We start from the raw sequence: 15,720 nt of genomic DNA, 5'->3' as shown, positions 1-15,720 counted from the left end.
AGTTTCCATAATTATAGATGTGTCCACATACATCTTGCCTCCTTGCGCGTCAAACAGCTCTTCTAGTTGTGTCATGCTGTGGCACGACTCTGTACCGCACATCGTCTCTTGTGCAACTTTTCCCCTAAAATGCATCTTATTCGCAAAGTGATGCAAATAGGACGCACAAGCAGCTTCTGCTGTTTAAAATAATATGTGACATGCCTATATTCTGTGTGCGACTGTGGTTATATCTGCATGCAAAATGCTACATTACAGTGTCAGCGGCTGTGACATTATACCTTGTTGTAGGACCCGGCCATTACTGCTGATAATCTGTAGGGTGGAGATCACTAATACCAATAGTTCTTCAAGCTAGTGATTTAAATCTACCCGCCATTGACCAAATAGTGCAGGTGGGGGGATGGATGTATATGATTGCACTCTGGACAACGTAGGCTGTCAAAAGGTGTCTCTTACACATACTCTTAGATTTACGTTGTTAGAGAGTGTACCTACAATACAAGATAGTGTACCTGCATTACACTCAGAAAATAGATTATTTGTACTAGACCATTGTTACTGAAAAACATTCAACAAAAACCTTGTAAATAGGTATTTAATTGATGCGCTAATTATTGAGATTTGTTTGTGTGGTTTACAGAGCGGACTGACACCTCTTCATCTGGCGGCCCAGGAGGACAGGGTCAGTGTGGCGCAGGTTCTGTCCAACAACGGAGCAATCACTGATTCCTCAACAAAGGTCATTTCTTACATGCTCTATACGCTGATGTCTACAAGTCTAATACAGTCTGTCTCATTATCAAGCCTTCTGTATGAACATGTTCTGTGACCGCAATTTACACAAAATGATTCAGATCTTCAGATTTATAAATAAATATTATTGAGCTTCCGTAGTCTGAGTAAAATGGGTAGTATTTTATTTAATGTCATCATTTTGTAATTGTATGAAAGTTTTCTAATAATTTGCTTGAAAATGTGTATATAAGAGGGTAGGTAGTAGGCAGTGTACCCAGGGCTGTATTTAGGTGTTCAAGGCCAAAGGCCTGCCGCCCAGCATGCCAGGCGGGGGGGCGGCACTGTTACTACGCCAATGGCACCTGTATTTGGCTTGCTCAATGTCATCCTGCCAATGGGAGAGCTGCCAATGCATCCACAGGACATGTCCGGCGTTGTGCTTCCTGCTGCCAGCCCCCTCTTCTCTGACATCATGACGTCACTTGTGCTGGGGGAGGCAGGGCTTACCCAGGGTATAGAAGTGCCTTGCTACGGCCCAGAGTATACCCAAACTCAGAAGAAGAATAGATACGTTAGTAAGATCATTTTTGCTGCTCTCTAGACAAGACCAGGGCCGGTTCTAGACATTGTGGAGCTCAGGGCGAAAGTTCACAACTGCGCGGCCCCCCCCCCCCCAAAAAAAAAAAAATAACACTTTTTGTAGATGACGTTCCCCTACACGCGCTGAAAGCACATGCGCTTCCGGAAAGGGGGCGTGTCCTTGCGGAACACCACCAATTCATCACACTGTGGGGCGTGCCCAGCACTTATGAAGGTGCTGGGCTTCCCTCAAGCTCTCCCCTCGTGGCGAATAATTGCCATGTGTAGTAATGCGCCTTACACAGTAATGCCCTTTATAAATACATTATACCACACGCAGTAATGCCCTTTATAAATACATTATGCCACACGCAGTAATGGCCTTTATAACACATTATGCCACGTGCAGTAATGCCCTGTAGAACACATTATACCACACACAGTAATGCCCTGTAGAACACATTATGCCACACGCAGTAATGCCCTGTATAACACATTATGCCACACGCAGTAATGCCCTGTATAACACATTATGCCACATGTAGTAATGGCCTGTATAACACATTATGTCACACGCAGTAATGCCCTGTATAACACATTATGCCACATGCAGTAATGCCCTTTATAAACACATTATGCCACACGCAGTAATGCCCTGTATAACACATTATGCCACACGCAGTAATGCCCTGTATAACACATTATGCCACATGCAGTAATGGCCTTTATAACACATTATGCCACATGCAGTAATGCCCTGTATAACACATTATGCCACACGCAGTAATGCCCTGTATAAAACATTATGCCACATGCAGTAATGGCTTTTATAACACATTATGCCACATGCAGTAATTCCCTTTACAATACAGTATCCCCATTTCAAATTACGCCACACATTAGTCCCTTATTCATGTTATGATACACAGTGGTGCCCCTTTTACACAATGCTCAAATTAGTGCCCCTTATACACAAGGCCCACAGTACTGAGTAGTAGTGCCCCTAATGCAATGCCCCCTATAGTAGTGCCCACATTAGTAGAGCCCCAGTAATAATGCCTATAGTAGTGCCCACAGTAGGAATGCCCCCAATAGTAGTAGCCAAAGTTGGAATGCCCCCATTAGTGCCCCCTATAGTAGTGCTCCCAGTAGGAATGCCCCCTTATAGACATGTCCCCAGTAGTAATGCCCCCTTATAGACATGCCCCCAGTAGACATGCCCCCTTATAGACATGCTCCCAGTAATAATGCCCCCCTATAGACATGCCCCCAGTAGAAATGCCCCTTATAGACATGTCCCCAGTAGTAATACCCCCTGTAGTAATGCCCCTTATAGACATGCCCCCAGTAGTAATGCCCCCTTATAGACATGCCCCCAGTAGTAATGCCCACATGCCTCCCTTCTGAAAAATAAAAAATTCAAACACAATACTTACCTTAGGCCCCGCTCCTGCGTCCGCTGCCATCCGGTCCGACCACGGCTCCACCACGGATCTATGGGAGAGACGTCATGACGTCCCTCCCATAGTGCTCTCTGCTGGAGCTCCGGCTCCACGGATCTATGGGAGAGACGTCATGACGTCCCTCCCATAGTGCTCTATGCGGGAGCCGGAGCTCTGGAGTGAGCGTCGGCTGCCTCTGCAGGGAGGGAGCCGGGTGCCCGCTGGTAACAAATATGGGACATTTTTTTTTACCTTCTGGGGACTCAGTGGCGCCCTCTAGGGGCCGGCGCCCCGGGCGACTGCCCTGTTGGCCCACCCCTAGAACCGCACTGGACAAGACAACTCTTTGCTTGTAGTGCAGTTATGACTGGATAGTTGGCGATACAGCCCAGGTCTATAGATTTCCATACATAGTTGGCCAAATAAGTGCTCACAAAAACAAGCGCATAATTAATAAGGCTAAGAAAGGACAAATGTCAGTCAACCTGAACCTCAGTATAAAGTTATAGCTGTGTTGATCTGTAGGAAGACAAAAAGAAAATCTCATTCATGCAGTTACCAATTTGTCCTCATGGTGGGTAAATGATTTCTCCCCGACCCTATAATTCCTTGGAGTGGAATCTAAGTTACTGCTAGAGATACAATTTATTGTAGAAAGGCCTCCACCACTTCCACTGGCAATGAGTATCATTGTCTACCCTTACAGTGAAGAACCCCTTGACTTTCTTATGTACCCAGCATGTCAGAATTTAGACAGCTTTCCATGGGGAAGCAGTCGGGAAGCTGATGGACGGAATCCCGACCGTCGGCTTCCCGACTGTCTAATCCCGGCAAGGGGTTAAATGACAGACGTCGATATCTCGATGTCTGTAATTTTACCTACGCCGGGAGCCTATTATTTGAGACCACAGCCACTGATGTTTCTGTAACATCAGTTGGGGGCTGCCATCGATGTGCTCGTCAGCGATTTCAAAACCACTTGTTTTTGGTCATAGACCGTCAATGGTTTGCAAACCATCGATGGTCAGTGGCCATCCCTAAGGTGTGTATGTATATATATATATAAATATAAATCCATACTTCAGCACTCATACCAATAGTCAGTACACATCGATGGGGTGCACATCAGCTGTATCTCCTTGGTCCAAGGTACATCAGCAGAAATATATGGGAAAAGATGGCACTCACCAGTAGAATTGCAGCTTGTTTAATATATAAAAAAATAGGCTTACATACAGGCTACGTTTCGGTCCGCATATGGACCTTTCTCAAACAATCAAACCTTGAAAATCACATAGACAGTGAGGTACAGTTCCCCGTGAACAGAAGTCCTACTTACCTGACACCCAGCGTGCTCTTAAATGCTGTCTTCATGGTCCTGTTTCCCGCTTGCGGACCGCGTGCATTCCACATGCTGGAACGCATCACCCGGAAGTCACAATACTTCCGGTCACGTGATGTCCGTCGTATACATAGCGGTGATTGACTACAAATCGGCACAGAACTTAAGTCTCAAGTGACAAACTCCCACAGGAGCCCGCCCAAGTACTGGCAACAGTCAGGGCACTTAATCATTACATACTAAAATTACTTAAATCGATTATTAGTAATATTAAGTATAATCATAGGGCTCAAACAGCAGCATATAATTAATTAGGGCCATAGAGAAAACAGCATTCCAATAGGACAGTGAGTGTCAGTACCCTTATATACCTATATCTACTATATATTAATACAACAAGTGACACAATCTATGCCAACTCAAATAATTCAACTAACAAACATACATCTATAATATACAGATATAGCAATAAAATCAATGTGTGAAAAATAACACTATACTGGGGAAAAAAACCCTAGTATAAATATCAGTGGAGTACTGTATTAACCCGAGCACATAATACTAGAAAAAATTACTTGTCACAAAATCTAGATATGGCAACATATCAACTTGCCAAAAAAGCATGAAGTGTATTGTGTTCATTTAACCCCTTCGGTGAAATCGTATCCAGTCTATACTGGGGAAAAAACCCCTAGTATAAATATCAGTGGAGTACTGTATTAACCCGAGCACATAATACTAGAAAAAATGACTTATCACAAAATCTAGATATGGCAACATATCAACTTGGCAAAAAAGCATGAAGTGTATTGTGTTCATTTAACCCCTTCGGTGAAATCGTATCCAGTCTATGTATCCAACGTGCCTCAAGTTTATGTAGCATCAGCTCACGATTGCCACCTCTTGGATGTGATGGAACCCAGTCAATCAATCTACATCTCAGGGATGATAACTGGTGGTTACTTCTCTGCCAATGTCTAGCTACTGGTTTATCCGATGAGCCTGAGGCAATGGCGGCACGTATCGAGCTTCTATGGTTTGCCATATGCTCCCTGAAGTTCCGAGTCATTAGGCCCACATAAACCAGTCCGCAAGGACATATAATCATATAAATGACGTGGTCCAATGTACAGTATAGATTATGCACAATCCTTATCCTTTTTGCCACTATGAGGGTGTGGAAATGTCACTCCTGTCAATAACGAACGACAGGTCACGCAATTAGGGCACCTGAAACATCCCTTCCTTGTTGACTTCAGCCAATTATCACTATGACCATCATCGGGCTGGCTTAGTGGTCGCATCAAAAGTTGTTTTAAATTGGGGCCTCGCCTGTAAGCCATTATTGGTGGGTGCTGCATATTCTTTTTCAGCAAAGGGTCTAATTGTGTGACCTGTCGTTCGTTATTGACAGGAGTGACATTTCCACACACTCATAGTGGTAAACCGATAAGGATTGTGCATAATCTATACTGTACATTGGACCACGTCATTTATATGATTATATGTCCTTGCGGACTGGTTTATGTGGGCCTAACGACTCGGAACTTCAGGGAGCGTATGGCAAACCATAGAAGCTCGATACTTGCCGCCATTGCCTCAGGCTCATCGGATAAACCAGTAGCCAGAAATTGTCAGTGAAGTATCCACCAGCTATCAACCCTGAGATGTAGATTGATTGACTGGGTTCCGCCACATCCAAGAGGTGGCAATCGTGAGTTGATGCTACATAAACTTGAGGCACGTTGGATACATAGACTGGATACGATTTCACCGAAGGGGTTAAATGAACACAATACACTTCGTGCTTTTTTGCCAAGTTGATATGTTGCCATATCTAGATTTTGTGACAAGTCATTTTTTCTAGTATTATGTGCTCGGGTTAATACAGTACTCCACTGATATTTATACTAGGGTTTTTTTTCCCTGTGTAGTGTTATTTTTAACACATTGATTTTATTGCTATATCTGTATATTATAGATGTATGTTTGTTAGTTGAATTATTTGAGTTAGCATAGTTTGTGTCACTTGTTGTATTAATATATAGTAGATATGGGTATATAAGGGTTATAAGAGTACTGACACTCACTGACCTATTGGAATGCTGTTTTCTCTATGGCCCTAATTAATTATATGCCGCTGTTTGAGCCCTATGATTATACTTAATATTACTAATAATCGATTTAAGTAATTTTAGTATGTAATGATTAAGTGCCCTGACTGTTGCCAGTACTTGGGCGGGCTCCTGTGGGAGTTTGTCACTTGAGACTTAAGTTCTGTGACGATTTGTAGTCAATCACCGCTATGTATACGGCGGACATCACGTGACTTCTGGGTGATGCGTTCCAGCATGTTTAACGCACACGGTCCGCAAGCGGGAAACAGCGCCATGAAGACAGCATTTAAGAGCACGCCGGGTGTCAAGTAAGTAGGACTTCTGTTCACGGGGAACTGTACCTCACTGTCGATGTGATTTTCAAGGTTTGATTGTTTGAGAAAGGTCCATATGCGGACCGAAACGTAGCCTGTATGTAAGCCTATTTTTTTATATATTAAACAAGCTGCCATTCTACTGGTGAGTGCCATCCTTTCCTATATATATATATATATATATATATATATATATATATATATACATGGCCAGGGCTATGTGTATATAGGTCACCTGGCATACATGAGTGGATGGGAGAACAGCACGCTGCGTGCTCAGGCTAGGGGATTGACGGCCGAGCTACTTGTGTCTATATGCCCGACGGCTGCTCCAACCTCTCCGCAGCCGCCAGGAAGCCTCTAACTGGGGAGAGAGGAGGAGAGCGGGTGGATTGGGTCGATTTGCTCGACAGCTGCTCCTTCCACTAAGCAGCCACTGGGCATACATCAGTGGGTGGGAAGACAGCACGCTGCGGCCGGGAGGTGATTGAAGGCCGGGCTGCTCATATCATATGCCCGGGGGCTGCTGCTTCCTCTCTGCAGCCATCGGGTGTGGGAACCACCTGGGTTGCCTCTATTAAGGCGGCGGTAGGGGTAGATGGTAGCAGTGAGGAGTGGGGGCGAGAGAATGGAGGACAGCGTGCTCTTAGTTTTATTTACCCGGCGGTTGCTCCTTATCTACAGCTGCCAGGGCAGGGGGAGGATCCAAGGCTGCAGAGTGACTCTGAGATTGGCGGCTGCTGGAAGATTGTGTTCCAGTAGCCTCCCACTGGCCGTTTCTGACTGGTCACATCAGATGCGATCATGTCAGAGAAAGCCCAGCCTAGTGTGATTGCTTCTGATGCGACCATGCCAGGCAAGTGGGTAGGCAGCAATGAGAGGAATATGTTTTTTATTTTAAGGTATTTACAAACTGCCAACACTTCATGTAGGGCCATAAAAGGTAAATAGACAACTGCCTGAAAGTGTAAGGGTCGGTAAAGGCATTGGTTTGAATGAGAAGATGAAAGGAGTCAGTTTGGGTTGGTCTAGTTACTAGTATAAGTGGACAGTGATATCAGGCACAGAACATAGTACAATGTTAGTGGGAGCAGGAAGACCTAATACACGCTTGGCTTTGTTTCCTTGTGTTTTTATTCATTTAGTGATGAGCGCAGTGAAATATCAAAGTTCATAGGAAGGCAACAGATGAATATAGATGATGGAACTGCCATAGATCTGGTTTTATATGTAATTTCATCTTAGATAATCTGTCCATATAAAATGGTAGAAAGGGGGAGGGGGCTTGGGCTGCACACTCTAATTTTAAACCTAATAAGAGGTGCAACCATGCTAAGACTTGTAGTACAATGATTAAAAGCACCTAAGGGCAGATGGGTGGGATGCAAATACTAAGCAGAAGGAGTCTCAGCCTTCAAGTGTACAAAATACACCCCACCTATCTGCCCTTAGGTGCACAGGTTCCTACTGTCTACATATTAGAATGGGCACTATGATAGGTAAGTTCTGGATAAATTGACATAATGTGTTAGTATTAGGGATGTTCAGGACCCCTCTCATGATGTGGTGGATGGGAAACATTTTTGGCCAAACTTGTACTAAGAACCTCACTTATAATCCATTTTAATTGTAGAGTTATCAGGATTATTTTGAGTATCATTGTTCTTAGTACTTAGAGTGTGCACCTGTGTTCTTTGTTCCCTGCATATAAAATGTTAGCTAGTCACCTGCACACATTGTAGCCTAAGGGCCTGATTCAGAGTTCTACGCAAACCTGATGATTTGCGTACAACTCGGAGATGGTGGGTGGGACTGCGCATGTCCTTCGGGACGTCTGTTGATGGCTAGGGCATTAGATGGGTCACTAGTTCTTAGACAATTTGTTGTCTGCTTTGTCATGAATATTGGTAACATCCACAAAATGGATCTGTCCTTTAGAGATCATTTACAGAGAATAAATAGACCCTCTGTTCACCATGATTTGCACAAGTGCTCCTAGATTCCTCCTGAGGATCCCAGTAAAGAATGGAGTAGTGCACCCGCACCAGTGCATCTAATTTGTTGCTGCAGTGCAGATGTGCTGTGTTCTGAGCTACATTATTGCAGTCTGATAGAGAGGTTGAGATTTTCAAGGGAGTTACTTGCCGTGTGCAGGAGCATATGGATACATACACTCTACAAATGGACTGTTTTGCACCTCGGAGCTGTCAGTTCTTGGGTCTTGTCCTATTCTGTAATGGGACCTGTTTTGCTTCACCATGTTGTACAGTACTGCACAGCAAAGAAGCACATTCACAGGCACACGCCGAGTAATGTGATGAACAGGGCATCACACAATGTCCGCGTGTAGTAAAGACAGTCCCCACATCCTCTCCCTCATCATTCATTACAGCTAGAAATTAAGCTAAACTGAGCTTTATGATAGACGAAAACACAGGGTCGTAACTAGAGTGGTGCGACCTGAGCCATGGCAAAGGGCACCGCAGGGCAGGGGGCGCTGTATGGGTCTGTCAATTTTCCTGTTTATCATCATTCTTACTTGTAGCTTCCTCTTCTTTTCTCCCCTATCTCTTCCCTGGCCCTTCCCCATGAGGCCATGGCCCTTTTTCAGGTGCACTATCTTTAGTCCTTATTTAAAAAATGAGGGGCGCCAATGCTCTCTCTGGTACAGGGCAGCAAAAAGTCTAGTTACGGCTCTGCAAAAACAAAAAGTATAATTAATATAATGAAAGGAGTGGCATGAAGTGTTAGGGCACTGGACATCTTTGTGGTCATGGGCGTATCTATAATGGGGTACAGGGTGTGCGGCTTACATGGGCTCCTGGGTCTAGAGGGGCCCACACCGCACACCCTACACTCATACATTATACTTATGCGGAGTCCAGTGTTGCAGAACTCACTGATAAAATGGCGGCTGCACCATGTTCTCATGGATTTGTGCATGCACAGTAGAGAAATCACAGGTAATATGGGCACCATGTTACCAGAGACCTGTGCATGTCATGTGCAATAGACTCTACTCTGCAACTGCGCCAGCGATAAAGGGGAGGGGGGCACATGGAGGCTGCACAATGGCCCCCTCCTCTCTTAAACCGTCTCTGCTTGTGATGCTTACACTTTTGCACTGTATGTCTCTCATCCACTGTGTATAGGCAATTGTCATCCATAATGTGAAAGCAAGATACATAATCACATGAGCACATAACATTGATACTACCACTGCTTGTGCCAATAGCAGACACAGATCAAAGCTTGTGCTCTGCATTATTCCCATTGTTCCTTTATGAATAACATAATTACACATTATTGATTTGAATTGAATTCTGCTAAAGGCATGGAACATGTTTGGACACAATGAGAGCTCGTGTGGTTAATAATTGAATAGATGAATGTATTATTTTTCACTTTTTCTTATTTACTATTTTGATAACCAGCAACATTGAATTGCGTAGGGAGAATAAAACAAAGGTTAGGGATAAATTAGTAGTCCTAATACAAGAAACAACTGCGTAATGTATACAGAAGATACAATAAAAACATGCCCAAAAACAACTTCTGTACATGTAACAACCCAAGAGTTTCCATGCTTATTAATGTAGAAGAAAAGCAAAATAATCACACAGAATGCAGAATAAGTAAGGGAGATCTGACCAGGATAAATATTTATCAAGTCTCTTTTTATGATGTATTACAGATGAGCTACACCCCACTGCATGTCGCCAGCCACTATGGGAACATTAAAATGGTGAATTTCCTGCTCCAGCATGGTGCTAAAGTTAATGCCAAAACCAAGGTGGGTGACATGCGTGTACTAAAGAGACATTTATATTTCACATAGTTTGTACTTTTAGTTTTTATGTATTTTTGTGTTTTTGCTGTTTAACTAAACGCTTTCACTTTCTGATAGCACTAAAGTACATGACAGGTGATAGACAGTATAGGATGGTTTCTTGGCTGACAGAGGATCATTATTCTGGGAACCCAACTGTGAAATCTGTTTGGTCCTTTTCACCCAGAGTGTCCCGATGTCACAATGTGTGTGTGGCCTGCAGAACAATCATTGTGAATGATAAAAATCAGATTTGACAGACAGAATGTTACTTTTGGTTTGCACATTAATGGGGTCCGTCCAGCTGATTTGAAAGCAGGAATATACCCCTTTGCAGTCAGTTCATTATGCCCACACTACAAATGGCCTAACTTATAACGGGATGCAGTCAGGAAGCCGTCGGTCGAAATGCCGACTGCCGGCTTCCCGACTGTCAAATCCCGACAGGGTACTAATGACAGGCGTCGAAATTCCGACTCCTGTCATTATACCTACGCCGGGAGCCCGACGCCCGGCATACCGAATGAAGTTAAGCCATTTAGCATAGCTTGTGGCTACATTGGCTGTAATTAAGCTATGTAGAACAGGCTGTCATTGACTTCTAAGTGAGGAAAAGAATAATCAATCATTTAAATTAATAGCAGTACAAATATTATTATGCACATGGGGGGTGATGGAGGTTCTGGGTAGGGAGCCCTGTTATGAATGAGAGGACAGCACATTATAAGCAGCTCAGATAATAAAGCATTTTACATATATTTTCTGATAATCTCTTACTGTTATAGAAGGCTATGGATTGTACCGTTATTCCCCGATTTACCCAAGAAATATTCCCCATTCTTACAATTCTAAACGTGCATAAAAACTGTTCAGTGCCTATATGTTCTGCTAATGATGTATGTATAGAAACTTACCACTTGTTATGGGTGTAGATTGTCTTTCACGATTGTTTGCAAAGTTCCTGTAAATAGGCCTAATGTTTATTTTTCTCCTTTCCAGAATGGATATACCCCTCTGCACCAGGCTGCACAGCAGGGACATACCCATATCATTAATGTACTGCTCCAGCATGGCGCCTCCCCTAATGAAGTCACTGTGGTAAGTTTATAATATTTATAATTCTAATAAAGAAAACAAGATTGTTAATCTATAAAGTAAGTCATAAAACACTTAGGGCTCCATTTAACAATTAACCTTAATACCAGCTGTATATTACCCCTCTGGCGAGGTACTGCAACGTGCCCCTCCTCGGCGGTATACTCCTCGCTGTTGCTGGCATCTTGCCGCTGCCAGCGACAGGCTGCTGTGTCATGCGCATGCGTGACGGCCAGTCTGCACATGCACATGACGTCTTCACCCGACAGGGACACGGCAAGAGGTGTGCTTACTCACCAAGAGGTGTGCTTACTCACCAAGAGGCGTGCTTACTCACCAAGAGGCGTGCTTACTCACCAAGAGGCGTGCTTACTCACCAAGAGGTGTGCTTACTCACCAAGTGGTGTGCTTACTCACCAAGTGGTGTGCTTACTCACCAAGTGGTGTGCTTACTTAGCAAGAGGTGTGCTTACGTTTACCAAGAGGTGTGCTTACGTTTACCAAGAGGTGTGCTTACTAAGCAAGAGGCGTGCTTACTCAGCAAGAGGCGTGCTTACTCAGCAAGAGGCGTGCTTACTCAGCAAGAGGCGTGCTTACTCAGCAAGAGGCGTGCTTACTCAGCAAGAGGCGTGCTTACTCAGCAAGAGGCGTGCTTACTCAGCAAGAGGCGTGCTTACTCAGCAAGAGGCGTGCTTACTCAGCAAGAGGCGTGCTAACTCAGCAAGAGGCGTGCTTACTCAGCAAGAGGCGTGCTTACTCAGCAAGAGGCGTGCTTACTCAGCAAGAGGCGTGCTTACTCAGCAAGAGGCGTGCTTACTCAGCAAGAGGCGTGCTTACTCAGCAAGAGGCGTGCTTACTCAGCAAGAGGCGTGCTTACTCAGCAAGAGGCGTGCTTACTCAGCAAGAGGCGTGCTTACTCACCAAGAGGCGTGCTTACTCACCAAGAGGCGTGCTTACTCACCAAGAGGCGTGCTTACTCACCAAGAGGCGTGCTTACTCACCAAGAGGCGTGCTTACTCACCAAGAGGCGTGCTTACTCACCAAGAGGCGTGCTTACTCACCAAGAGGCGTGCTTACTCACCAAGAGGCGTGCTTACGTGTACCAAGAGGCGTGCTTACTCGGCAAGAGGCGTGCGCTTACTCACCAAGAATGTGTGCTTACTCAATACTTCATAAGGAATGTTAAGATTATATAGACAAAAGATAGGTGGGGTGGAGGGGTACTTTCTGTAAGGACACATAGCAGTTATTTCTCTTTGCAAATACTGTTGAATTTGGCAATGGCTCTGAGCTGGCAGTGATTGTAAGAGAATAATATTGCTGACATAAACGTTTCCAGTAAGAGAGTCGTCACTTACAGCACGTCATCGGGAAAGCACAGAACAGGGGATGTCAGGCAGAGAGTAGTCACTTACAGCACGTCACTGGGAAAGCACAGAACAGGGGATGTCAGGTAGAGAGTCGTTACTTACAGCATGTCACCTGGAAAGCACAGAACAGGGGATGTCAGACAGAGAGTAGTCACAGCACGTCACCTGGAAAGCACAGAACAGGGGATGTCAGGCAGAGAGTCGTTACTTACAGCACGTCACCGGTATAGCACAGAACAGGGGATGTCAGGCAGAGAGTAGTCACTTACAGCACGTCACCGGGAAAGCACAGAACAGGGGATGTCAGGCAGAGAGTCGTTACTTACAGCACGTCACCGGGACAGCACAGAACAGGGGATGTCAGGCAGAGAGTAGTCACTTACAGCACGTCACCGGGAAAGCACAGAACAGGGGATGTCAGGCAGAGAGTTGTTACTTACAGCACGTCACCGGGAAAGCACAGAACAGGGGATGTCAGGTAGAGAGTTGTCACTTACAGCACATCACCTGGAAAGCACAGAACAGGGGATGTCAGGCAGAGAGTTGTTACTTACAGCACGTCACCTGGAAAGCACAGAACAGGGGATGTCAGGTAGAGAGTCGTCACTTACAGCACGTCACCGGGAAAGCACAGAACATGGGATGTCAGGTAGAGAGTTGTCACTTACAGCACATCACCTGGAAAGCACAGAACAGGGGATGTCAGGCAGAGAGTTGTTACTTACAGCACGTCACCTGGAAAGCACAGAACAGGGGATGTCAGGTAGAGAGTTGTCACTTACAGCACATCACCTGGAAAGCACAGAACAGGGGATGTCAGGCAGAGAGTCGTCACTTACAGCACGTCACCTGGAAAGCACAGAACAGGGGATGTCAGGCAGAGAGTTGTCACTTACAGCACGTCACCTGGAAAGCACAGAACAGGGGATGTCAGGCAGAGAGTAGTCACTTACAGCACATCACCTGGAAAGCACAGAACAGGGGATGTCAGGCAGAGAGTTGTTACCTAGAGCACGTCACCTGGAAAGCACAGAACAGGGGATGTCAGGTAGAGAGGTGTTACTTACAGCACGTCACCTGGAAAGCACAGAACAGGGGATGTCAGGCAGAGAGTCGTCACTTACAGCACGTCACCGGGAAAGCACAGAACAGGGGATGTCAGGCAGAGAGTCGTCACTTACAGCACGTCACCGGGAAAGCACAGAACAGGGGATGTCAGGCAGAGAGTAGTCACTTAAAGCACGTCACCTGGAAAGCACAGAACAGGGGATGTCAGGCAGAGAGTAGTCACTTACAGCACATCATCGGGAAAGCACAGAACAGGGGATGTCAGGCAGAGAGTCGTCACTTATAGCACGTCACCGGGAAAGCACAGAACAGGGGATGTCAGGCAGAGAGTCGTCACTTACAGCACGTCACCGGGAAAGCACAGAACAGGGGATGTCAGGCAGAGAGTAGTCACTTACAGCACATCACCTGGAAAGCACAGAACAGGGGATGTCAGGCAGCGGAGTTCAGTGTGAGCACTTTCTGGGCTATCAGCTATTCAAACACTGTTTCTTCTTCTTTTACTATGTAACAGAATGGTAACACCGCTCTTGCCATAGCTCGGAGGCTGGGCTATATATCGGTGGTTGATACACTGAAAGTAGTCACAGAAGAAACGCTGACTACAGTGGTAAGTGCACAAGCATAATTACATCACCCATAGATGTATTCAGTAATGTTTCAAAACGTAATATTTATTTAATTTGTGTATGTGTGGATATAGCGACAGATGCCACTATTTCAGTTTTTTCAGTACAGTAGCTTTTTGCCGTTATTGTCATTGAATAACATTTATTTCTGAGTATGAAATATTGGTTTATTACAATACTAGCATATTGGACAAGACTCCCCCTACACTTACCCTATGTGTAACATCTTTTAGCCATTTTCCAGCTCCTGCCCTCGCCGCATCTCGTCCCTTATTCCATGCTGTCCCTTCATTCTCCTGTCCCCAGCAATGGGGGGTGAAGTGCATAGTAGATCATTATATAGGGCTCATCACAAGAAAAAGTGTTGCCCATTTATCCATAGGTTTATCTGGTTAGGCAAATATCACGATGATGGGTGAATTGAACTGCCTCAGGATTACTAAGTGGGTAATTAAGAGATCTCTGACTTACAAAATCAATATAATGTTCTAACTGATTAATTGAATAGAATTAGCAAAATGTCTGCACGTTTTGAAGTACAAGCATCTACGTTTAGCTGTGTAACAGATAGGATGAAGTGGCTGGAAAGGCCTGGCCATACTGCAGGTTAATTGGCCGTATTTATTGGGACACAGGGCCTGATTCAGGGATGGAAGCTAATGCTGCCGCAGCTGCATGTTTGTACATAGAGGCTGTGTGAAAATATGCAAATGTCGCAGTCACCTGGATTTGTATAGATACGCCCACTGGCGGTTTTGCAAATCCAAGCGACTGCGTACAAAGCTGCAGCATCAGTCGCAGAGCAAGCGATTATCGGACTTCTGAGTAACTATATTGGTTGCGCAGAATGGCCACATGAACTGAAACGCCGGAGCCATTTTCACAGAGTACAGGATCGCATTCGCAGGCTGAGACACGCGCTAACAACAGTTTCCTGCATTTGAGATTTCATGCCCCCATTGCTGCCCACAAATGGTCCCTGCCTGTCTATCCTCACTGCGAGCAACAACGAAAATGAAACTTGACGCATGCTCAGATGTGAGCACATATTACTGATAATCGCTCAGCTGCATAAACATCGGCATTACGTCCATCACTAAATCATTAGCTGCCTATTCTGTAAGCCCTAATCAATAACTGAAAGGTCCTGATCATCATCAGTAGTGGTTTAGGATGGGTACAGGATGCCAGCGCTCG

General features: G+C 45.0%; 1 protein-coding gene across 11 annotated transcripts in view; it reads left to right on the top strand.

The window, feature by feature from the left end:
• The window catches only part of ANK3 (ankyrin 3), a 716,972-nt gene that overhangs the window by 576,795 nt on the left and 124,457 nt on the right, over window positions 1–15,720 (top strand). For all 11 annotated transcript variants that reach the window (XM_088450469.1, XM_088450461.1, XM_088450460.1 and 8 more), the window contains 4 exons: window positions 644–742; window positions 10,227–10,325; window positions 11,361–11,459; window positions 14,409–14,504. In XM_088450469.1, coding sequence (XP_088306595.1) covers window positions 644–742; window positions 10,227–10,325; window positions 11,361–11,459; window positions 14,409–14,504 — 393 coding nt within the window. The remainder of the gene's footprint in view (window positions 1–643; window positions 743–10,226; window positions 10,326–11,360; window positions 11,460–14,408; window positions 14,505–15,720) is intronic.

This window comes from Taudactylus pleione, unplaced genomic scaffold (assembly GCF_031769625.1).
Source record: "Taudactylus pleione unplaced genomic scaffold, aTauple2 ptg000518l, whole genome shotgun sequence".
In the NCBI taxonomy this organism is placed as follows: domain Eukaryota; kingdom Metazoa; phylum Chordata; class Amphibia; order Anura; family Myobatrachidae; genus Taudactylus; species Taudactylus pleione.
The sequence above is the reverse complement of the archived record's forward strand: the minus strand, read 5'-3'. Positions and strand labels throughout refer to the sequence as shown.